The sequence below is a fragment of the Suillus discolor genome (genome assembly GCF_016758755.1).
Source record: "Suillus discolor strain FC423 chromosome Unknown F5147scaffold_14, whole genome shotgun sequence".
NCBI classification, from domain to species: domain Eukaryota; kingdom Fungi; phylum Basidiomycota; class Agaricomycetes; order Boletales; family Suillaceae; genus Suillus; species Suillus discolor.
In genome coordinates, this window is record NW_024541261.1 from 1 (window position 1) to 24,476 (window position 24,476).

The window sequence follows — 24,476 nt, forward strand, 5'->3', positions numbered from 1 at the left end:
AACTTTTACAGGGCGTTTGTATCCCACTACTCTGATATCGCCCGACCACTTATCAATCTCACTCGGAAAGATCAAGTCTTCGCTTGGACGACTGACGCTCAGGCCCTCGTTCGATAAACTCAAGCCATGTTTACAACGAAACCGGTGCTACGAAACCCTGACCCTACCGACAAATTTGCCCTTGCCACTGATGCCTCCCTGGTAGCAACCGGGCTGTACTCCTCCAGACGGACGAAAAATGGCATCTACCACCCCTGTGAATACATCTCCCAATCTTTCACCCCGCTGAACGAAACTATGAAATCTTCGATCGCAAACTTCTTGCTATTATTCGCGCCCTCAATGAATGGCGTCACTATCTAGAAGGAAACCCCCATCCCATTTCGTCTTCACCGATCATTTGAACCTTCTTTACTTTTCGAAAGGCGAAGATAACTCTCTCGGAGGCAAGCACGTTGGCAGCCTTGTTTTATCTAATTATGACCTGATATTACATCACGTCCCCGGAACCAAACTTGCAGCGCCTGACGCACTTTCTCGCCGCCCAGATCATGGTCTTGGTGAACACGACAATGAGGATCATGTGCTCCTTCCAGACTCCATGTTTATACGGTTGATCGATGACGAACTTTCCGCTGCCCTCGCACGGAATTCCTGGATGACCCATTTTCTCCACGGCCAGCGACGCCCTAGATGGGCTCTGCCTACCCCCTATGAAATCAGCCCTCTCCGACTGGACAATGTCTGGCGGAGTACTTTATTATAAGTCTCGCGCCTATGTGCCACCGTCCCACCGGGCGGCCATATTGCTCCGTCACCATGACCATCCCACTGCCGGGACATCCCAGACGGTTCAAAACTGAAGAACTTGTCAAGCGTCGACTACTGGTGGCCTGCAATGGGCACTTTTATTCGCTCCTATGTCGCCTGGTTGCGCTCTCTGTCAGCAGATGAAAACTGACACTCACCCCGTTTCGCCACCCCTTGTCCCCTATTCCCTCCTCTGCTACCCGCCCTTTCTCCCAGATCTCTGTTGACCTTGTCACCGACCTCCCTAGTGTCCAATGGTTTTGACTCCTCATGGTCGTGGTAGACCATGGCCTTACGAAGGGGGTGATTATTTCTCCCTGTAACAAGAACATATCTTCTGAGGGAGTAGCCTAAACTTATTCTTCAAAACGTATTCAAACGCTTCGGACTCCACTGAAAAGGTGATCTCTGATCGAGGCCCCCAGTTCATTTCTAGGTTCTCTAGAGAATTAGCACGCCTCTTGGGATACCAGATCGCTGCCTCCACGGCATATCACCCTCAGACCGACGGACAAACCGAACGGCTCAACCAAGAAATAGAGAACATACCTCCGAATATACTGTAGGAGTAACCCCTATGAATGGTCAGACCATTTACCCCTCGCCGAATTTGTGCACAACCACCGAAGACATGAAGCAAGGAACGCATCACCGTTCTTCCTCATGATGGGATACGAACCTCGCGGTATTCCCCACGTACTACCATCGTCGGATACCCCTGCCGTAGAAGAAAGGGTTCGCACCCTCCAAAAGATCAGAGAAGAAGCCATCTCTTGCCACAATATCGCCATGCAACGAATGGCAGAAAGGACGCACGGAAAGAAGTACCAACCGTGGAAGATAGGAGATAAGGTCTGGCTATCCGCAACCAATCTCATGACCACTCTCCCATCCAGGAAACTTGCGCCCAAACAGCACGGACCGTTCTCCTATAACCGCAGTCCTATCGCCCATCACGTTCACCCTGAAACTTCCTGAACAATGGAAGGTTCATCCCACGTTCCATGCTTCCGAGCTATCCTCCTATCAAGAGACAGAGATTCACGGACCGAACTACGAAGAACCACCTCCAGATATAGTCAATCAATTGGAGGAATACGAAGTTGAAGCCGTCCTGAGTCATAAGGGCACGGGTAAACGAAGACGCTATCTCGTATCATGGAAGGATACTCTTCTGGAAGCAACGAATGGATTCCAGCGGAGAACATGGAAAACGCCGGGGACCTACTTTCCGCCTATAAGAAGAGGCACTAAGTTGAACTGAATCGACCAGTCCCCACCGTCATACAAAACATGTCTTCTCAACAAACTACCTCCCCTACTGAATCCAATGTCTCCTCCATCAGCCTCTGTGAATCCCCCTTTGCCGACAACGTTGTCAGCATTGAAGACGACGTCATCGTCGAGACCACCATCCTTTCCGTTGCCCACGCCCTCGAAATCGAAACCTATCTCAACAACCAACCAGCAGTGCCAGCTGGAGTCGCCTGCCACCTATATCCATATCATCAGAGCCTACCCAACGTCTCGAAGAAGAATTTCGCCCAGATCGAGAACGACGCCCTCCGACTCTCCTGCAACCACGTCCAGCGGCGCATACGCTCGCTTACGCTTCAGCTATTCCCTCTTGGTTTTAGCACTATCTGCAGGGAAATTATACAGACTGTTGCTGATCGAAACTCCTTCCAAGTCGGCCGCCCGTTGCCTCCTATTACTCACAATCCCCCCGCTGTTCTACCTGATCCAACTTCGATTGGAGGGAACCTTGCACCAATACCTATCCCAGCGCCCAACGAGGTCTATAAGAAGAAACCTCCGTGGCGGAGCCGCCATTCACGGCGTAACCAAGAAAAAGTCATCCAAAGGAAAGAAGCGCGAGGTCATCGACCTCACCACAGAACCCCCCGCTATCCCGTCCTCCAGCATCACTATTAGAACCCCCTCAGTTGAAACAGGTAGTCGGCACTATCGCCGACGCCAACTTTATCTGCCGGGTCTGCAAGAAGCTTGGTCACAAGCACAAGAACTGCCCCTGTACTATTGTCGCGTCTGCGGCGACACGAAACCCTGGGCACTTCTCCATCTATTGCCCCTTCACCACCAGCAAGATAGCATTCCCGTTGGTTTATACCGACGAAGGCTTCTACGACGCGTTAGCCTGCGTGGGAAGCGGAGAAAGATAAGAAAGAAGAAGAGGATCTTGAGCGTGCCAATAGGGAGTATTTGGTACAGCCAGAAGAATTGGAATTCCACAATGCCGACGCCGACCCCATCTACTACGCAAACCAGGACGACTAGTGACGTCGATGCCGGTGCCATCGACCATAACACGGGGGTAATGTTACGGTACATTCATTCTCTTCGTTTCTCCTTTGTTACCGGACAATGGTACATGGACACGGCCTTTAACGAGCGACCAATACTTTTCAGACTCTTACTCATATCATCGTCAAGCTAGCTTTCCGTGCTAGTAACCATCACTATGTCTAGACCATCTCTTATCAAAGCGGGCTGTCCGCACCATGGTTACTATCTCCTATCTCTTATCTCTTATCACTTACCAAGCGGGCTGTCCGCCTTCTATCTTGATACACATTTACAAGCTCCGCTTGAACTCTCGCTATATAGATACATAGCGTACCACATGTAGTTCCTCACTTTAATCTACTGGGTTTTACCTGGAACAAGTCCTTTAGCAAGGTCTCCAACCTTGCTATCTAAGAACCACCATTCTAAGGAAGTCGCCGATACTTGCCTTAGCCAGAAACCTTTGACCTCTCACTCGAGAGAAGAACCACGTCTGTCTCGCCGAATCTCAGTCCACTCGGACTAAGACAGCTCGACATACCCCAGTCGTAACAACAGCCATCTGAAAAGGGCCGCAAAAGAGAGGGAGGAAAACAAAATAGGCATTGGCTAATCTTGTACATCTTTTACAGTATCTTGAGAACACTTCAAGCTTCAAGTTCAGTCAGCACGGTGCTTGTACATATATAAGTACAATGATGGGGTATAGGCATAGGATGAGGATGGGAGATGTCATGAGGATGGGAGATGTCAAAATGATGCACGAAATCTGCCATTCGTCTTCCTTAATATCGACCCTCCGTGTACTGAATAGACATACCATCCATCATAAGAACTGAATCCACTATCTGGCCTGCTCTATGGTGGTATCAGTGTGCAATGACGTCCCAGCTGCCAATGCGGTAGTGGCAGGTGGTTGCTGCGATAATGATCGTGGAATGCTCTGCGTTGTTTTGCTGGATTGGCGCGTGATATAAGCATTGGGAGATCGAGAATCTGACTGTGAGGGTCTCTTCTTTTTTCTCGCATGATAGTTCCTCTGCGTGAAAATGAAACAATGGAAACAACCTAATATGAAGAAGAAAAACACACAGGCTGCATGGAACACTGACGTACAGAAATGAACTGGTCTGAATCTGACATTCGAACTGCCTTGCTATTCAAGTTAGCGCTGTAGAAAGTCGAGCAGTGATCAGATCACGTGCACTGTGACAGTTATCTAGCTCATGGGACCACCTGGATAGCCCGTTTGGGAAGCCTTATTAGGCTTAGCAATAGCGTGCCTCGTCAACTATATTTAGGCTCGGAAACGGTAATATCCAAACACCAGCATTAAATAACGCCCCAAATATTCTGATACCTTATATCTACTGTACTGTAGGCTATATAACCTAGCTGGCGCGTATCCTGCCTTGTCCCGCCCCACGCTTGATTCCAGCAGTTCCCGCAAATCACCCGTCTTGGTCATAGCGGTTGATCTGGCAGGTTCTCACGCCTCCTTCCTCCTACCCCCTGCACTACTGCACACTGCGTGCTGCTGCCGTCCCCTCTATAGCTCAGCAGCCATCACCCGGTGAAGGTACAACAATTCAGATGGTGAGTCTGAACAATGTTGGGTCTTGCAGAACCTAGCTGCTATTCGACCCTAAAGGGTTTCTGGACCAGGCTCAAGGCTCAGAGAAGAGGAAATATGATAGAAACTTGCTGAATACTCAGACTCATAGTAGAACTGGTGAAAAGGTAACTTGATTATGTAAGCTACAAAAGTGCAAACATAACACTAAGGTAAAAACAGTCTCTGCAAGCCCAGCCAGAATGAATCCCTACACCGGGCCATCACTGCCCTCTACAATGTCTGCTTCACCCCAAAACCCAGCGCCTCAGTGGTCTGTGCACCCCCAGCACGCTGCCTGCACCAACCGGCCTCCCACCTTATCATCCTTGCCCACCACTGCCCTCTACAACGCCCGCCCCAGCACTCAAGTGGTCTGTGCACCCCCCAGCACGCTACCTGCACCAACTGGCCTCCCACCTTATCATCCTTGCCCACCACTGCCCTCTACAATGCCCACCCCAGCACTCAAGTGGTCTGTGCACCCCCGGCACGCTATCTGCACCAACTGGCCTCCCACCTTATCATCCTTGCCCACCACTGCCCTCTACAATGCCCACCCCAGCACTCAAGTGGTCTGTGCACCCCCGGCACGCTATCTGCACCAACCAGCCTCCCAATTTATCATCCTTGCCATCTCCAACCATATTCCACAATGCCCAACTCTGCCTGGTCTCAGCTACTTGCCTACACACACTCATCACTTGGGGATTGCACTGTTCATATTCTGGACGTCTCAGGTACTCGCATACGCCCACAGAGTCATCGCTTGGGAATCGCACCATTCAGATGTCAAGTTTCATGGACATGTCAACACCGCCTCTGCCATCCTGTCAATTTGCTGCTTTCTCGAGCGTGCAGAACGACAAGAAGTTGCAGCTGTCAGCTTGGATGCAAGGAGGCAGCGGATGCAAACCGTCAGGCTCAAGTCCAAGGTGTGTCTTCTCATCCTTGTTGCTTGCTTCTAACTAACACTGATATCTTTTAGAGATGTATGCCATTGGGGGCCAACATATCATTGAAAGGACTTTCGAGTACCTGTAGCACGAGGACATCATTCATGGCACTTGAGAACTGTGTAGTATGTACATAACAATATATCATCATGTTCGTGACACACCACCCCCATTCCGATGTCAATGAGTGATGCAAGCTAACTGACGACACATCAAACTAAGAACAGGCTATGGCTTAACATTAGCTAAGTATAAGGGACCTCCCTCACTCCAATGAGCTCCACGAAGCAGGTGCGGGGCCAAACACTCGGTTTAAATCAGCCAACATCGCCTTGCTGTTGAAGGGGGGAATAATAAAGTCACTTTCGTCTGACGGCTGCTGCACAGGAGAATTGGAAGGCTGCGGAATGGAAGGAGACACAGGACCAGCAGCAGCAACACCAGCAGATGGGGCTGCTGTGTTGTGAGGCTCGGCTGGTTCTGTATCACTGCTGTCACTGTCCTCAACAGTCTCCATGCTCTTGTACTGTTTGCGACGAGTAGTTGCAGACATTGCTGCACCGCGGCGCTTCGTCCCTTTGTCAGATCGAGTGCGGCAACGGCGATCAATTATCTCACCACTCTCGAGCTTCTCTTTGCGCTCAAGACGGAGTTTCTCGAATTCTTTGTCACTCAAGGACCTCCAGAACGTCATACCTTGATCCCACCTATTGCAAAGCATCTGGAGGTCTGGAAGCGCACTCAATACTTGACTAAGATTTGTAAATGGAATTTTATCGGGCCATCCTTCCACAACGACCTGGTACCACTGAACAATGTTGCGGAAGTAATGCACCCATTGCATCTTTGCACCAGGCTCACCAGTACACTCTTCTATTAATAAAATTCAAATCAATTGATTGTCATGAAGGCAGAAAAAATACTTACGAAGCTTTCGGTTGATGGTGTCGCGGATTTCTGCACGTTTATCGGAGACATGTTTCTGGTGGTTTTTTGCAGAACCTGAATATAATCAGAAAAATATAGCAATAAGAACGAAGACACTGACCTTTCATACCCTGGACGGCGAAGCCTTCCATTTTACTCACTAAATCTTGATTATCAATCCCCATGACGGTATCCATGAAGTTCTCAACGCCTTGAGTGGCAAACGCGATACCTCGGAGGGGAACATCGGTAGATCCACGTGTAGTGTAGAGAATAGATTCTGCGCCTGTATGACAATGGAGGCTCTTGAGCTAGAACATGTGAGGCGATGTCAGAGACAAATTCAACAGAGAACATACCTCGTTTTCCACCGCCTTTAAGGTTTGCGTGATATCATTGATTTTTGACTTTGCCGTGGTACGGACTCCAGTCTTCTTCATCTCCTTCCACGCAGTAAACTCAGTGAGAAGGTCATCTTGTTCCTCCTTTGAGAGCGCGAGGTATTCAGACTTGTGTTCACGGACAAGTGTTTGGAGCACCACTTTACCATGGCTATCTGCAAAAAACAAATGTATGAGTATGATAGAGCACGACAACATGAATACAAATAAAAACTTACCATTCTCTTCATCTTGGTTTTTCTTCCAGCAGAACACATTCCATAAATTGGCCTTAGAGCGCTTTGAGCGGAGAAGTCCACGACCTATGTATAAATCATTTTGAACTTGGCGGATACTTTTATGGTGTGAAGTTGCAATTGTTTTGGTAGCATAGTCAAGCTGCTTCCATGTGTCATCTAACGCGTCCTTGAACCGAAGGGATTTGGCACATTGCTCGAGCCTGAGAGCAGCACGGGCTTCTTTACTGAGGACAACCTTTGGACGTCGACGGGCAGGTGGCTGAGTGTGTCTCGCAGTTGAACTGCGCTTGTTGGCAAAAAACAACTGGGCAACCATTGGCTACAAGCAAGCAGCCGAGAATTAGTCAATGACCCACAAATATTCATCTGACTATTTAACGCACTGAGAAAAGGTATTTTTCAAGTCCATTGCGGTTAGGGTCAAATATCACACTATTCCATACTAAGCAAGGCGGAAACATTTGAGATCTACAGTAATATAAAACAAAAAAGGTAAAGCGCACACAAACACACCAAGATGCTGAGGACCTTAAAAATGGTGCTAAGCACTGATGACTGGTGCTACGGACGGAAATTAATAATAATAAATGCAAAGAATGGAATACGACTAACCTTCGATTTGGCAACTTCAGGGTTGATATCCCTCATACCTACCTGTAGGTCTATGAGGAGGGCGTTAGACAAAATGGAAGCTTGTTTGTAAGTTAAGTCCCATGTTGGGGACCTAAACACTGCCTCCCATCGGCTGCTGTGAACTGTTCCGACTAATGTTCGAAGTTTCGGCAAATTCTCGTCACCTAACTTCAACCGATCAAGCACAGCATCTGTATGTGGCCTGAATAAGTGGCGACCCAACCATTGACAGATTGCAAGCGAGTTGTTGTCCCTGAGTTGGTGCTACAACAAGTGGGACCACCTTGGAAAATGCATCAGCCGGCCGGCATCGACGCATCTCCAAGCGTGGTGTCGATGGTGTAGTTCGGTTTGCAGATCTGGCAGCCAATTCGACACCATGACGAATGGCAGCAGAGTCCGAATGATGGAGAGGGGACTGCAGATTGGTGGAAAAGGTATTGGGGGGTTGCGCAGAGCATTGGATTCGAGCTCCTGTGGCAACCATAGGTGGAGGGAGGTGTCGTGGACCGGTAGCATTGATATTAGTTGCAGGGACTTCAACTTGTGTCAGCAATGCAAAGAATATAATAAACCTTTGTTTACTTACAGCGTCTACTGGGTTTCACCTTTTCAATGGCACAGCGGGCAGAAAAACGCTGCAAATGAGGTACTGCGAACTCTTGTGCGAATGCCTGTACTAAGACAGCAATATCTCCGCAAATTCGCTGCTGCGTTTCCTGCAACTCGTGTGGCATGATGTAGACATCAATAAGAACTTGTTCAGGGGAGAGATTCGGTGGAGTTTCACTGCCAGTGCATCAAATGAGAAGGGATATCCCGCCATCAAGACGGTCTTGCATGGTGAGCTGAAAAAATGTTGTGAGTTTTGAGAAAAGAAACAAGAGAATGACTGACTGCATCAAAGACATCCTGGGTGGCTGCCTCGAGCAGCTCACTGTGAGTAAGGGACCGCTCTTCTGCCTCGTTCACATTGCTTGACCGATTGAAGCTGATGTATGATGGGTGAAGACCCCCCAATGTTTTAGTCTGATAATGGGAGCCGTTGATATGAGCATCATGCCTGAGCAAAGCCCATGCAGCTGCTTGACGCTCATTGTTGCTGAAACCTGTGGCAAATGTAGAAGTATGATACAGCGCAGTGAGACCTGACATATTGAAGCAGCCGATCCATTCATCACCTGGAGATGGCAAAGATGCCATGGAGTACGATGGCTTGAAGGGCAGTTGAGATGGTGGATTCTTGCTAGATGCAGTGGAAACGGTCGTGTTCGCTAGCTCAACAAGTGCATGGTAGAAATTCAGAGTAATGGCGGCTATATTATTATGTACACATAGATTAGTGGCTACATGTACTATCCTAGAATGCAATGCCCAGCGCTCTATAGTTGTATGCTACATTATGGTGCTATAGTTTACTAGTACTGTACACTACATCTCAGTCCTGTATATAATATCTACTGCTATGGCGCTACAGATGAGATGTAATGTACAGCGGTAATCTATACTATAGCCCCATAATGTAGGATACTACAACTGTGTATTATCTATAGTATAGCGTATATATAATGTAGGCAACTGTGGAGTGGGTAAACAATTTTGGGTCAGTGTGGTTTTGAAGGCGCTCAAGGGTTCTTCATATCTTCATGCGCCTTCAAAACCACACAACCACACCGATCCCAAATTATTTACGAACCCTTGGGGGTAAACAATTTTGGATTGGTGTGGTTTTGAAGGCGCTCAAGGGTTCTTCATATCTTCGCGCGCCTTCAAAACCACACAACCACACCGATCCCAAATTATTTACGAACCCTTGGGGGTAAACAATTTTGGATTGGTGTGGTTTTGAAGGCGCTCGAGGGTTCTTCATATCCTTGTGCGCCTTCAAAACCACACAACCACACCGATCCCAAATTATTTATGAACCCTTGGGGGTAAACAATTTTGGATCGGTGTGGTTTTGAAGGCGCTCGAAGATACGAAGAACCCTCGAGCGCCTTCAAAACCACACTGATCCAAAATTATTTACGAACGGTATATGGTGCTATAGATTACCGCTGTACTGTACATTACATCTCATCTGTAGTGCCATAGGGTTACAACTCAGTAGATATTCTATATAGGACTTAGATGTAGTGTACAGTAGTAAAGTACAGCGCCATAATGTAGCATACAACTATAGAGCGCTGGGAATTGCATTCGACGCTGTACATTACAATATCTATTGAGTATCACACATCCGTTGCAAGTGTTTAGGGCAAAGTTATGAATTGCAAAGAGATATAGAACTAAAGGTACAAGCTGCGGTATGTACATGGTGCCTAAGTTAGTTGATGATCGACTGTAAAAAATCAGCCATGTCCTCCGTTAATGTGTCTTGCTCTTCGCGATCGATGGCATCCACGTCTGTATCCTCAGTATCAATGATTGGCGAGATATGCGCAAGATTTTTGGGTTGACCTGTGAAAACATTAGCACAACATCTGAGTTTGCCAATAAAACATACCACAGTCAGCAACATCAGCAGCATGCTCAGCGCGGGTACCAACCCCCCTGACTCCAGAAAAACTTGTGAGACTCTCAATGCGATTCAAGCGGTAGTGATGTACTGTATTAATAGCTGCACGCGGATGGTGTTGGCATTGCAGCTTGTGGCCTAGGTGTGGATCTGAAATCAGAAGTTCTTGTATGACGGTAAACATGTGAAGTTCTTCATCATGAATGGAGGTGTGCAACCGGCAGACTTCAACATTGAGTCGAGTGATTTCTTCACACGCTCGACAAAGTTTGAAGAATTTAGTGGTTGCTTCTCGATGTCCTGGCTTTGACCAATCACTGCTTCGAATATCATTGCGAGAATATCGCAGAAGATCAAATTCGCCTAGAAAACCATAATCAGCAATATCTTTCCAAGAGATCTTGGGACGTGGTGGATTTAGGGCTGCGGCCTGTGTGTTGTAGCAATTAATAGCATTACGGATGGCATCCGAACGACATTGTAGAGCCTTGCCGATCTGCTGATGTAGTTTGTACCCTAAAAAAAAACTCATTAGTATCAGTATTTCGGCAGAGATAAACTTACCTGTGCCCGATAACGACAGTTTGGAAAGTTCAAATAGCCTCATCACCACGAGACGCTCAAGCTCGTCTAGGGCAGTGCGGTACTTACCCAGAGACGCCTCCTCCTTAAAGTGTTGGTACTCTGGCCCACCGATCTCCCACCACTGGTCCACAGCCAATTGAATCTCGACATGTGCGACAAGCCCCTCAGCGTGCTGTAACTTCGCATAGGAAGAGTCCACGCGAATCCAAGCTTGGCTGAGGGCATGGTTGATCTCCTCTAAACTACTGGTGGGAATACTAGTCAGGGCATTATTGCCGACTTCCTGAGCTACATCCCAATCAGCACTAAATTAGTTAAATATCAGGGATGGGTTGTGATGACGGTATACAAACATTACTCACCGTTGTTGAGCAAGCTCATCGAGAACTTCGACATAGCGTATGCAGAGTTGGTCTCTGACTGGCGGCAGCTTCAATCCATCAAGATAATCACATTCGTCTTTGAGAAATTGAGAAAGATCTTCATCAGTGAGACATAGCTCAGCTTTGATGGTAGCTAGCTCAACAGTGAGCGTCTGAATAGAGTTTAGTGCCTCGCGATAGTGGTTCCAAATGAAATTGCCTGACAGAATCAGTGGCGAAATCAGAAGACTTAGGTAACAATATTTACTCACTGAGAGTGGCGTACTTGTCAGCATCCCAAAATGAAAAATGTTCTTTGATAGTCTGACGCCGGTGGAATGGACTTGCATGTCTTGTACTACGAGCAAGCTCATTTGATGATGAGAACACATGTTCGCACCCTTCGCCCTCAGTGTGTCCAGTTCCCGGAATGTACATGGGATGCCAGTCTAGCTGGCACTTACGATTATGGGCATGTCCATGAAACGCGCCCACCATGAGACGAAGGTTTAACTCGCGCGCTCGCATACCCAAGGAACTGTTTGTCAGCGTCTTTGAAAAAGCGCATCTGATATCATATGCACAGCCACCATTTTTCCCGTATATGGCGAGGAGCTTCTCAATTATAGCTAGCGGGTATTTTGCTCTACTGTAAATCAGCGCTAGTTAAGATGAGCTAAGAAAAAACTTAACAATTCTCCACTCCGTATCATGTCGCAGGCTAGAACAACAAATCTATGACAGCATGCTGCAATAAAGATCCTGGATTCATCGAAGACCGCAAACATTTTTTTGCGAGTTTCTGGACCAGCATTACGCCATCGGTTGACACAATTGAATGCTGGGATAGTGCCTTCGGCTGCGATCATTTCATCCTCCCAGTTATCATCATTTGTGTCCCTCTGCATGGTGTTACGTCGACTGTAGGTCGGCGTGTGCGAACTAGGATAGGTCTTCTCAGTGACGACTCGAGTGAGTCTACTGAAGCTGAGCATGGTCTGGCCTTGACGGAACGTCAAGGATTCCTCCGGCGATCTCGGTAAGACGGCGCTCGTCGAGATGCAGGGCTAGCGGATACGTGCAAAGTCGTACGGGGACAACGATGAAGTGCGGTCTCACACAAGGAAGCTGGTAGGCTTAGATGAGCAAGTTCTTGGTAGAACCTAGTAGATTAAAGTGAAGTATAATCTACAACAATGTATGTACTTATACATAGTGTATGTAAGTGTTCAAGCTCAGTCTGTAATCTATAGTATATCGTACATCTAAGATAACCAGACATGAGGTTAGATAAAGTACATGAGGCTTAACCTCTGATCATACATGCAGCGCCAAGTGCAGCTGCGCATAGGTACAGGAAGTGCCAAGCGCTCCGGGTCTTCATACATGAGGCGCCAGGGGCGCTCCGGATCTTCATGAAGCGACATGCTGTATACATGCGCTGATCTAGGGTGTCCATGAGGCGTACAGCCTCCATGGAACAGGTACAAGGCCGTCTAGGCCAGGGGCGGGGTCATAGCGCCTTGAGGCGGGGTCATAGCGGTCCAGACCGCTGTTTTTCTAGGCGCAGGTGGCGCACCGCTGCGCGGGGAGTCTAGCAGAGCGGGGGCAGGCGTAGGGAGAGCTGGGGCTCTAGTAGGTGTTACAGATCCCTGTAACACATGGTATGGTCAGACTATAGTTGCGCGAAGAGAGGCTCGTCTTACTTCTCGTGTTTTGACTTCATCCTTAAACAGGTCTACATCGCAGGGATCAAGCCAATAATCTGACTGTGCCTTACGAGAATCAATGCGTTGGTTTGAGCCATAAATAGTGGAGTCCCAGCGTTTCAAACTGTTATTGCTGTCGATGGATACCAGCCAATCAAATTCTAGCGCTGGCTCATCCTCTAGCTTATAGAAGCAAGCTGGGCATGAATTGAGCATGTGCCAGTCCAGCGTGTCATGATTGAGTGCTGCCGAAAGACGTTGTTTCACACGGTGAAGTATTTCTAGATAGACATCGTAAGCAGCCGAGAACTGTATGTTGAGGTATGGCCGATAGGGAGTCTATTACAGCATGTTTAGATCAGTCAAATAATGTAATGTACACGTACATCATGCAGGAAACAGAGACTTTTCACTTGGGCTTGAATGCTGAATCAGGGACATGATCGATGCATTTGACGGTATGCAGCAAGAGTGCGCAGCGAGATAGCAGCCGTAGGATATAGTGGCGCGCACCCGATGTAACCATGGTAGATTAAGGTCTCATTCGGGTATCTGTGGAAGGGTTGCGAGTGAAGTGAAGAGTGACTTCACTCTGAAAGTGAATTAGCACACATAGATTTGGAATGTTCATAAAACATACTGAAAAGGTCAATAAGTTCTATGTTAGTTAATGAAACACCAGAGGATTCATCTGGAAGTGGCTCCGCAGGCATGTCGTCAAAGGTTGGTAAACTGTCTCCAGAATCACGGAAATGGTAGTCCAGGTAAGCGTCCACGAGCAAGTCTATTTGGAGATGCCAGTGATTTGTTTGGCTTTCTGTGCGGTCCTCCCAAGTGCGGTGATCAATATAGCGGCTGGTGGATGGCATGAGCAATGATAGAGACAGATGAAAAATACATACTAGCCACTAATGTCCGCTATTTGACCAGCCAGTCCTTCAAATGCCTCATGTTCCCCACCCGCATGGCTCCATTCCATCCCTTCCTCTCCTGGAGGTGTGGTGTATGGTATTGCTTCGACATCCATTCCATAGTCAGTCATCATGTTCTCCACCAACTGGTGTTCTTCGCTCGACATCTCTAAGAGAAATCAGTGTTAGTTAGAAGCAAGTGATAAAAACATGAAGACATACCTTGGACTTGAGCCTGACGGCTTACATTTGCTGCCTCCTTGCATTGAAGCTGACAGCTAGCTGTCAGGATACGAGTCTGGCGATATCACCCTCGAATGTCATGTGAGATGATAGATTTTGAGAGGCCCTTGATTTTAGAATGACTCCCTGCGCAAGACATGAGGAGTCGGTGGGATGGTTGGCGACTCTGTGGGCGTATGTGAGTAGCTGAGACGTCCAGAATATGAATAGTGCGATCCCCAAGTGATGAGTGAGTGTAGGCGAGTAGCTGAGACCAGGCGGAGTTGGGCGTTGTAGAATATGGTTGGAGACGGCTGTCAAGAGCAGTTGATAGTGTCCGTCGGGCCACCCGGACATGACGACAAGTGGCATATATATATCAGAGACATTTTGCAGTACCTGACTCCTTTTCCCCTTTTCTCAACCTTACTTAAGACATCGAATATCCGTCAACGCACCTCAGTCCGTTTCCCCGTGACTGAGGTGCGTATCGTTAGTTTCCTCTTTGTTATATCATCGTACTCACTACATGTACACATAGGCTCGTGTCTAGGTTCGTAGCGATACGTTAATAGAGTCTGTTTCCCCGTGACTGAGGCTCGTGTCTAGCTCTCACCTCTTACAGGTTATGAGCCCTGCATAAAGGATAGCAGCACTATCTTACATCTCTCTTGCTCAAACTGGCATTTCTCGAAACACCCGTTTCTCCATCGCAGTTCCTGACCAGTTCAGACCAATATCGAAGCTGTCACCCCTCATTGACTATATATCACCTCTAATATTACCATGACGACATCTTCGGACACTCTCCCGAAAACTGAAAAGTACCCACACGAGAAGCTTACCCTCGATGGCTCTAACTATTCTCAATGGGCTACTGGATTCAAAATGTGGGCCGGTGGGCTCGGACTATGGCCCTACATCAGCGGAGATGAGAAGGAGCCCTCACCCCCTGCACAACTTACTGACCCAGACCAGAACATCCTTCGGAAGGAGAAGCACGATGAACGTGTGAGGTTGTACAAGCAGCACCGGCTACTTGCCCTCAGTGCGTTGTCCACTGCCATAGACACCCAGGACTTCATGTACCTTCGTGACACAGAGGACCCGAACATAGGCTGGGAGGCTCTGGCCGGAAAGTACTTACCCCAGAAGGCTATCTGTTTCAACCAGTACCTTGATCGGCTATTCACCATCCCGAAGGCACACGATAGCACCTCCATTGCCGAGGTGCTCCAGAGCCTCGTTGTGCTAAAATCTGACCTCACAGCCCTCTCTATTAGCCCTCCAGCGGCTGCAGCAGCAGCCACAGCTGTCCCAGCTCCGAACGAATACAAAGTTCTGGATGCCATATTTGTCCACATCCTGCTACGTGCACTCCCCGACTACTATGACCCATTCCGTCAAACCCTGATCAACAGTAGCACATCCCTCGACTTCAACGACATCGTAAACCATCTGAAGACCCAGGAACTTCACCGCACCGCAAACGGTGGTAACGCTGAACATGCTGCAATGTTCTCTGGACATCAGGGAGCTGCGAGCGGTCCTCCCAAAGCTGATTGTATTCCCCCAAAGGGTTTCGATGAGTCGAAAGGAGATGGGTGGATAGTTGGATGGCGCCCGAAGTGTGGGCATTGTGCTAAAGCCGGTCATATATGGTTGCAATGTCGTGCACGCCTCTCAAAGGACGAGAAGAACCCGAAGTCAGCCAAGCCTCTTTCTTCCTCTGCCGCTATTGCTACTAACATGGAAGTCTCTACGGCAGACCAACCTGACACGAATGCCATATCACACCCTCCATTCATTCTCTCCCTAAAAGAGCACTCTGCCAATATCTCGTCCTCTCTTACTGTGCCCACGGGCTCTCTTCATGTAGACTCTGCTTCCACGGCTCATATGGAGCCTGATATATCACACTTTGCTCACTATACGAAGCTCCATGAGCCAATCCATGTGAAACTTGCCGACAACCATGTGGTCTTAGCTCCCGGCTGGGGTACAGTAAGACTTTCCCTGCGGTACGAGAAAACCTTGACGGACCGGGACTTCGACTTCCTCCATGTCCCTGACCTCCGGTGTACCCTCGTTTCCGTGTCGTGTCTCGCGTCTGAGCGTATCTCATTTATTTCTTCCTCGAAAGGGGGCATGCTTAGTGCTAATGATGGCCATGGGCCTCCTCTTGCCCATGTCCACCCCCGCAACGGATTGTATCTGCTCGACGCTACCTACGCCAACGGGAATGCTGCTGCATCAGCGATGCTTGTGAGGTCACCATCTGTTGCCTTGTCTTTGCACACTTGGCATCGGAGATTGGGTCATGCTGGTTTCTCAACGGTACTGAAAGCTAGTGAACATGCTGACGGGATCTCCATTGACCCTGCCTCTCTACTTGATGCCGGTGATGGTGCTGACTCTATCCACTGTGTGTCATGCCTCATGGGCAAACACAAACGCTCACCCTTTCCTACTGCTGCGCAATGCGCTTCTGCCCCTGCTGAGCTCGTGCATTCAGACGTTTGGGGGCCTGTGAACATCACCTCTTCCTCTGGTGACTCATACTTCGTCGTCTTCACTGACAACTACACACGCTACTCACTTGTCTACCTCATGCGTGCAAAGTCTGAGGTCTTTGAGCTTTTCAAGAAGTTCGTCCCATGGATGGAGACTCAGTCTGGAGGTCGCATCAAGCGTCACCGTAGTGACAATGGCAGAGAGTATGTATCGAAGGAGTTCCTACAGTACTTGACGGAGCGCGGCATCGAGCATGAAGTCACCATGCCCTACACGCCGCAGCAGAATGGTGTCGCTGAACGCAGTCATCAGACTGTCGTAACCCATGCCCTCAGCTGCCACCACCAGAGCGGGTTCCCTCGTTTCCTTCTGGGGCTGGGCGATCCTGCATTCTGCACACATCAAGAATGTCCTTCCCTCCTCAGCTCTTGATGGCCGTTCTCCGTTTGAGGCCTTCTATGGCCGCAAGCCCGACATCAGCTATCTCCGCCCATTCGGCTGCCTCGCCTACTCCCATATCCCTGACGACACCCGTCACAAGTACGAGTTTGTCTCTCGCCGGTGCTTCTTGTTAGGCCATGTGCGCAATGCTGGCTATGTCCTATGGGATGCGTCAGCCAAACGCGTCGTTCGGTCTCGTCATGTCCATTTTGACGAGTCTGTATTCTACGGTGACCCTGCCTTGTCCCCCCTACACCTGCTCGTGGGTGATGCTGACCCTGTACCTGTTGTCAGCGCTTCAGTGGGAGGTACCCCTCCATCTGGTGAGCCACCTGTGACCCCTGCTGTCACGGCTGTGCCGCAGGTGTCAGTGGGAGGAGATGGCAACCCACTAGCTGCACCACCAAATGCGCCGCCAGCACCACCAGACGCGATGCCACCAGCACCACCTCCTGACGCACCAGCACCACCAGCTCTACGCCGAAGTACACGCCCACATCAGCCGACACGTCAGACTGATCCAAGCGGACCCAGCGCCATGGCCATACCCACCAAACGTGTTCCAGTAGCTGAGCGCTGGACCTACGTCCCAGTACCCCCAGAGGCTGTACCAGAGCCGAACGAGTCCGCAATGCACACATCGACAGACACACCTTCCATTCCTACACCTCCCTCCTCACCTTCCACTCCTACACCTCCCAAACCCATCATACCAGAATCCATCAACAAGGCACGATCCCTACCCGAGTGGCCACTATGGTCAGACGCCTGCAAGTCAGAACTGCAGTCCATGCGAGACTTGAAGACTCACCCCCTGATGCCACTTCCAGAAGGGAGGAAGGCCATTGGATCCAGGTGGGTATTCTCTGTGAAGTCAGACGAGGATGGCAACGTCACTCAGCACAAGGCTCGTTTCGTTGTGCAGGGTTATACTCAGGTTGAGGGGATCGACTACACGGAGACCTTCACAGCAGTCGCTAAGTACGACACCATTCAAATCCTCCTTGCACTGGCAGTGAAGTTCGACCTTGAGTTAGACCAGATGGATGTACGTACAGCTTTCCTTAACGCTGAACTCAAGGAGGACATATACCTCAAGCAGCCAGCTGGTTTCGAGGATCTGGAACATCCGGACTGGGTTTGGAAGCTGGAAAAGGCGTTATATGGGTTGAAGCAGGCCGGCTATGAGTGGAACCAGATGCTTGACGAGTATCTGCGGAGGGAAGGTTTCAAATTCGTTCGAAGCGAGGCTGATCACAGTCTGTATGTCCTCCATGAAGGAGACAAGGTTATTTGGCTTGTCGTATATGTCGATGACATGCTCACCGCATCGAATTCTCGCGACTACCTGAACTCCTTCAAAGTACGACTCAAGCAGCGCTTTGATCGTGCAGATCTCGGCCCCACTAGACACTTCCTCGGCATGCACATCACTCGTGATCGCAAGAAACGCCTCCTCTCCATCAGCCAAAAGACCTACCTGGAGAAGATCCTAGAGAACGCCAGGATGTCTCAATGCAACCCTGTTGGCACGCCTATGACTCCCGGCATTGTGCTCCAGAAGGCCACTCACGCTCCTACTGAAGACGAGGCAACCACCATCGCATCTATTCCCTACTGTCGCACAATTGGTGAGCTTAACTATGCCATGAGGACCACTCGCCCCGACATCACGTTCGCTGTGTCGTGTCTCTCTCGCTACATGGAGAACCCTGGCATTGAGCATCACCGTCAACTCAAGCACCTACTTAGGTACATCCGTGGTACAACGGACCTGATGCTCGTCTTTGGTTTATCCGATGAAGGCCTCATTGGTCACTCTGACTCAGACTATGCCGCAGACCGTGACAACAGCAAGTCAACCAGCGCGTACGTCTATCAGCTGTTTGGTGGGCCCATAAGCTGGAAGGCACAAAAGCAGTCCGTTGTTGCAACATCGACGACGGAAGCAGAGTACATTGGTCTCTCGAATGCCTCCTGGGAGGCGCTATACCTCATCCAATTACTCCACGACTTCCGCGTCGATCCTGACCTATATGATCCCCCTCTCCTCTATGGTGATAACCAAGCTAGCCTTGCCCTCTCCAAGAACCCCAAGTTCCATGAGAAGGCTAAACACATCCGCGTCCACTACCACCTCATCCGCAGCCTCGTCGACACTGATCAGATCAAGCTTGAGTACAAGTCGACCTCGGAAATGTTGGCTGATAGCCTCACGAAGGCCTTGCCTCGCCCGGCTGTAATGCTGTAGGGATTCATTTCTGGCTAGGCTTGGAGAGACTGTCTTTACCTTACCTTATGTTGGCACTTTGTAGCTTACATAATCAAGTTATCTTTTCACCAGTTACCAGTATGAGTCTGAGTACTCAGCAAGTTTTCATGATATTTCCTCTTCTCTGAGCCTTGAGCCTGGTCCAGAAACCCTTTAGGGTCGAATAGCAGCTAGGTTCTGCAAGACCCAACATTGTTCAGACTCACCATCTGAATAGTTGTACCTTCAACGTGTCACCGAGAGGAGATGGGACTTTGTCGTCCAACTATACCGGTTAATCCACCGAGTGGGAGTGTCAAGAGCAGTTGATAGCGTCCGTCGGACCACCCAGACATGACGACAAGTGGCATATATATATCAGAGACATTTTGCAGTACCTGACTCCTTTTCCCCTTTTCTCAACCTTACTTAAGACATCGAATATCCATCAACGCACCTCAGTCCGTTTCCCCGTGACTGAGGTGCGTATCATTAGTTTCCTATTTGTTATATCATCGTACTCACTACATGTACACATAGGCTCGTGTCTAGGTTTGTAGTGATACGTTAATAGAGTCTGTTTCCCCGTGACTGAGGCTCGTGTCTAGCTCTCACCTCTTACAACGGCAAGGATGATAAATTGGGAGGCTGGTTGGTGCAGATAGCGTGCCGGGGGTGCACAGACCACTTGAGTGCTGGGGCGGGCATTGTAGAGGGCAGTGGTGGGCAAGGATGATAAGGTGGGAGGCCAGTTGGTGCAGGCAGCGTGCTGGGGGGTGCACAGACCACTTGAGTGCTGGGGCGGGCGTTGTAGAGGGCAGTGGTGGGCAAGGATGATAAGGTGGGAGGCCAGTTGGTGCAGGCAGCGTGCTGGGGGCGCACAGACCACTGAGGCGCTGGGTTTTGGGGTGAAGCAGACGTTGTAGAGGGCAGTGATGGCCCGGGTGATGGCTGCTGAGCTATAGAGGGGACGGCAGCAGCACGCAGTGTGCAGTAGTGCAAGGGGTAGGAGGAAGGAGGCGTGAGAACCTGCCAGATCAACCGCTATGACCAAGACGGGTTGATTTGCGGGAACTGCTGGAATCAAGCGTGGGGCGGGACAAGGCAGGATACGCGCCAGCTAGGTTATATAGCCTACAGTACAGTAGATATAAGGTATCAGAATATTTGGGGCGTTATTTAATGCTGGTGTTTGGATATTACCGTTTCCGAGCCTAAATATAGTTGACGAGGCACGCTATTGCTAAGCCTAATAAGGCTTCCCAAACGGGCTATCCAGGTGCATGGGACCTGGACTCTGACCGAAGGCAAACGTTATTTTTTCCACAGCTGTCTGAGAATCTGGCTTCATGTTCATTAAACGTTCAACATATGTCTACACACGGTGATCATGGAACAGGAGAATATCAACATTCATCTGCGTCTCGCGAACTTTTGATTCTCTACGCTACGGAAACAGGTACAGCTCAAGAGACTGCTGATCGCATTGCGAGGGAATGTCGAAGGATCCATTTTCACTGTCGTGTGCAGAGCATGGATGCGTATCCACCGGTAGGCGGCTTCCCAATCGTTGTAACATAATATTCAGGTCCTGTCCGTGCAGGAAACATTGATTTCGGAACACTTGGTCATCTTCGTGGTTTCGACCACTGGCTGGGGAGCTGAACCCAGAGCCATGAGTTCGTTATGGAACATGTTGTTGAGGTCCGATCTCCCAAATGATCTATTCGAGGACATGGATTTCTGCGTGTTTGGGCTCGGAGACACGGCCTATGAGAAATTCTGTTGGCCAGCGAAGAAGCTATCGAGAAGGATGCAGAGTTTGGGAGGGTATGAAATTTGTTCACGAGGAGAAGGAGACGAACAGCATCGCATGGGGTGTGTATCTTTTGTTTACTGCGTTTCACGTGGCTGATCAAAGTGCAGGGTAGACGGTGCATTGGACCCATGGATTGAAGGTCTCCTAGAAGTTCTCACACAGCTCTACCCACTACCGCACGAGCAAGATAATATTCCTGCTGGTCGACCACCACCTCGCATATCCTTCAGCAATGTGGCATCTGATACGTCGCTGAATCCAGATCCTTTAGATGAAGACACGAAGTTTCATACAGCTTCGGTGAAGTGCAACAGACGGATCACTGCGGAAGATTGGTTTCAGGACGTGCGCCATTTCGAGTTCTCCTTCGAAGACGATATAAAGTACGAGTCTTTGTCTTTTGAATTCGCGGCTACTGATGGGAAATCTCAGATATAATCCTGGAGATGTTGCTGTGATCCATCCGTCTGCAGCTGCATCAGAAGTCGACTCTTTCCTTGCCACCATGGGCTGGACGAATGTTGCCGACGATTTCTTCACAGTAGAACATACAATGTTAGGTACGACAACACAGGACCCAGTAAACCTCATCTGATATCTTACAGATCAAACGTTGCCCAACCATCTACCGAAAATTGTTTCCCTTCGAATTCTATTTACACGCTATCTCGATTTCAATGCTGTGCCTCGTCGCTCTTTTTTCCAACTGCTGCAATATTTCGCTACCGATGAGCTCGAACGCGAAAAACTTGATGAATTTGTATCGATAGAAGGAGCGGTACGTCAGGTATCCTCGGTTTTCTTTCTTTTATTGAAGACATGCAGGATGAAATGTATGATTATTGTCAACGCGTGAAACGTACGACCTGGGAAGTATTGTCCGAGTTCCGGTCCGCAAGGATACCGAGAGAGTATGTCTTTGACTTGTTCCCTCCACTGAGACCGAGAGAGTTCTCAATTGCTAGTTCCATCGAGGTGAGCTCGAGTTAGAATGCGTTCACTGCAGTTCAATTTACCTCTGGGTTTCGTCAGTTCCATCCCCGTGAAATCCATCTCTGTGTTGCTATAGTACGCTATCGCACAAAGTTGAAAATTCATCGGAAAGGCGTCTGCACTAGTTATCTATCAGGGCTCAAATTAGGTCCGCACGGTGTTCTGGCGTAGTACCTGAACTCATATCATCTCCAGGAGATACCCTTCGTATCGGTCTTAGAAAGGGCTTCATTTCACTTCCTACGGATCCAAACACACCAGTGGTGTGTGTGGGTCCAGGGACAGGCATCGCACCTATGCGTGCCGTCATTGAACAACGCATACACGAGGGACACAATAGTATGTTTGGCAGTCTTTGTATACCAGCTGATCCTTGATGACCCCAGATACTACCTTATACTTCGGTTGCCGTTCTGCACACAAGGATCAGCATTATCACGCGGAATGGGAATCTCATGCGGAAGAACGAAAACTCCGGTACCGCGTTGCGTGTTCTCGTGATGGACCAGAGGGCGTCAAACGGACGTATGTGCAAGATCTGATGAAAGAGGATGCACAGTATATTTGGACAATGCTGGGGCAGCAACGAGGCATCCTTATCATTTCAGGGTGGGTCCAGATTACATGTAACACGTAATGAACCCTAAGCCTTTCTGATAGTTCTTCGAACAAAATGCCTACTGCCGTCCGTGAAGCTGTGCGAGGTGCAGTAGAGAGGTTTGGAGGAAAGTCAAATGCCGAGGCTGTGGAGTATGTTGCTGCAATGGAGAGGGAGGGAAGGTTGATTGAGGAATGTTGGAGCTGAGAACATTCGAAACTAGTAAGCATCAAATCGTGAAGAAGACATACACTTTGATAAGCAGATTTCGCAATTTCCGTTGGTCGCATCAAACGCCTGTGATCATTGTTTAAGTTGTTCTTCGAACAAATGCCCATGTACAGCCTTGACAATCATCCGATGGTAACCCTCAAATCTCATGTAAAAGCTCTGCGACTATAAGTCACAGCAAGTGATATCGTGATTGAGACCATTGGGCGTAAGCACGTCCGAACTCCCGAGCGGTATACAGCTGCGTGACCTCAGGAGCAACTCGAGAGCATCACTAATGTTTCTGGCATCCACAAGCGCATCGGAGATGCATGTAGTAGCACTGAGTCAGCACAAGATCGCCGTGGATGCAGTCTCTACTTCGGTTTGTCATTCTGGTTCCCTTACAGATGACTCTGGAGCGCAAAGGCTCAATGCTCTCAGACGAACAACGTGCACGCTCACATTACCCCAGCCTGACACTCCACACCCTTAAAAAGGTACTTCATTAAATAGTGCCCACCCTCGGGCCCAGTCGCCTTCTTTCTTTGGCAAAACATTAGTATTACAGGTTCCATTTAAGATTAGTAACGTCGTGATGTGTTTGAGCGGCTGCCCCATTTGCAAGACCAAACATGCGAGAAGTTATCTCGATATAACTTTTGATGGTACAAGGTTGGAAACAAACATGCAAGATTCGCATGTCAGAAATGAAAAAGATAGCATCACCTTTTTGACAGATACGGAGTCTAATAACGCGAAGACTAGTACATGTCAGTAAGGTTCTATCCAATCAATTATGGTACTCACCTCGGTCGTGAGCGGAACGAGTGAGGGAGGAGTGGAGAAGCCAAGTACTTTAATGTCTAAAGATATACAGACATTGTTGCCAATGCTCGCAATCATCTCAAAGATCGACATAGTTCAGCTTCGTCTGCGCTGGGCTACTGAGCATAACTTGAGGTGGGATGCGAGCAGATGGAGCTGCTGGGTGGGCGGGACAACCGTTCGCGAATTCGATTGTGTCAGACTTGGAAAGGGAAAAAAAGGCAATCGATTTCTGCTCGAACGTTGAAATGATTCTACATGCGTATGCACGATTGATCGCGGAACAGAGAATCCGGTGGGTGGAAAAGAATGTTGGGAGTGAGAATGAGTTCGAGTAAGTTTGAGCTTGTCATCGAAACAACACCTCAGGAAGTCGGGGATAATTTGCCTTCACGTCTATCAAACATCCATGTACCCTTACTTCGATCTCCACCCTGAAGACTGCTTGGTTGCAGTTTGAAGAACGTGCGTTGGAGGATATGTATGCATCAAGTAGGTCCCTGAAACTACCTGGGTTCGATCCAGACAAAGTGCGAAGAAGTCAGCTTTCTATCGACAGGGCCGCTGAGAGGCATAGATAAGGAACAAGAAAGGAAGGTACTTCACGAGGTAGAGAGAAAGCATCGAGTG

General features: G+C 49.0%; 5 protein-coding genes across 5 annotated transcripts; 2 read left to right on the plus strand and 3 right to left on the minus strand.

Moving 5' to 3' along the window:
• Window positions 1–4,968: 4,968 nt before the first annotated feature.
• F5147DRAFT_791050 (uncharacterized protein) lies at window positions 4,969–5,697 on the plus strand (the record flags this gene model as incomplete). Its single annotated transcript, XM_041443063.1, has 1 exon — window positions 4,969–5,697. One exon carries the CDS (start codon window positions 4,969–4,971, stop codon window positions 5,695–5,697), a length of 729 nt encoding a protein of 242 aa, XP_041295330.1.
• A 253-nt stretch (window positions 5,698–5,950) lies between these two features.
• On the minus strand, window positions 5,951–7,568 carry F5147DRAFT_744449 (uncharacterized protein; the record flags this gene model as incomplete). Its single annotated transcript, XM_041439671.1, has 5 exons — window positions 5,951–6,558; window positions 6,613–6,687; window positions 6,734–6,923; window positions 6,972–7,168; window positions 7,232–7,568. 5 exons carry the CDS (start codon window positions 7,566–7,568, stop codon window positions 5,951–5,953), a joined length of 1,407 nt encoding a protein of 468 aa, XP_041295331.1.
• Window positions 7,569–8,685: 1,117 nt separating this feature from the next.
• F5147DRAFT_771076 (uncharacterized protein) lies at window positions 8,686–9,088 on the minus strand (the record flags this gene model as incomplete). The annotated part of the gene is made up of 2 exons (XM_041441190.1): window positions 8,686–8,733; window positions 8,783–9,088. 2 exons carry the CDS (start codon window positions 9,086–9,088, stop codon window positions 8,686–8,688), a joined length of 354 nt encoding a protein of 117 aa, XP_041295332.1.
• A 1,123-nt stretch (window positions 9,089–10,211) lies between these two features.
• On the minus strand, window positions 10,212–13,585 carry F5147DRAFT_744450 (uncharacterized protein; the record flags this gene model as incomplete). The annotated part of the gene is made up of 8 exons (XM_041439672.1): window positions 10,212–10,345; window positions 10,431–10,919; window positions 10,968–11,233; window positions 11,351–11,570; window positions 11,623–11,996; window positions 12,044–12,252; window positions 13,057–13,398; window positions 13,499–13,585. 8 exons carry the CDS (start codon window positions 13,583–13,585, stop codon window positions 10,212–10,214), a joined length of 2,121 nt encoding a protein of 706 aa, XP_041295333.1.
• Window positions 13,586–20,769: 7,184 nt separating this feature from the next.
• F5147DRAFT_572178 (riboflavin synthase domain-like protein) lies at window positions 20,770–23,015 on the plus strand (the record flags this gene model as incomplete). Its single annotated transcript, XM_041431070.1, has 10 exons — window positions 20,770–20,949; window positions 21,002–21,276; window positions 21,325–21,600; window positions 21,650–21,777; window positions 21,823–21,995; window positions 22,043–22,192; window positions 22,250–22,358; window positions 22,406–22,549; window positions 22,597–22,819; window positions 22,871–23,015. The coding sequence occupies 10 exons, from the start codon at window positions 20,770–20,772 to the stop codon at window positions 23,013–23,015; spliced, it is 1,803 nt and encodes a 600-aa protein (XP_041295334.1).
• Between the last annotated feature and the right edge of the window lie 1,461 nt (window positions 23,016–24,476).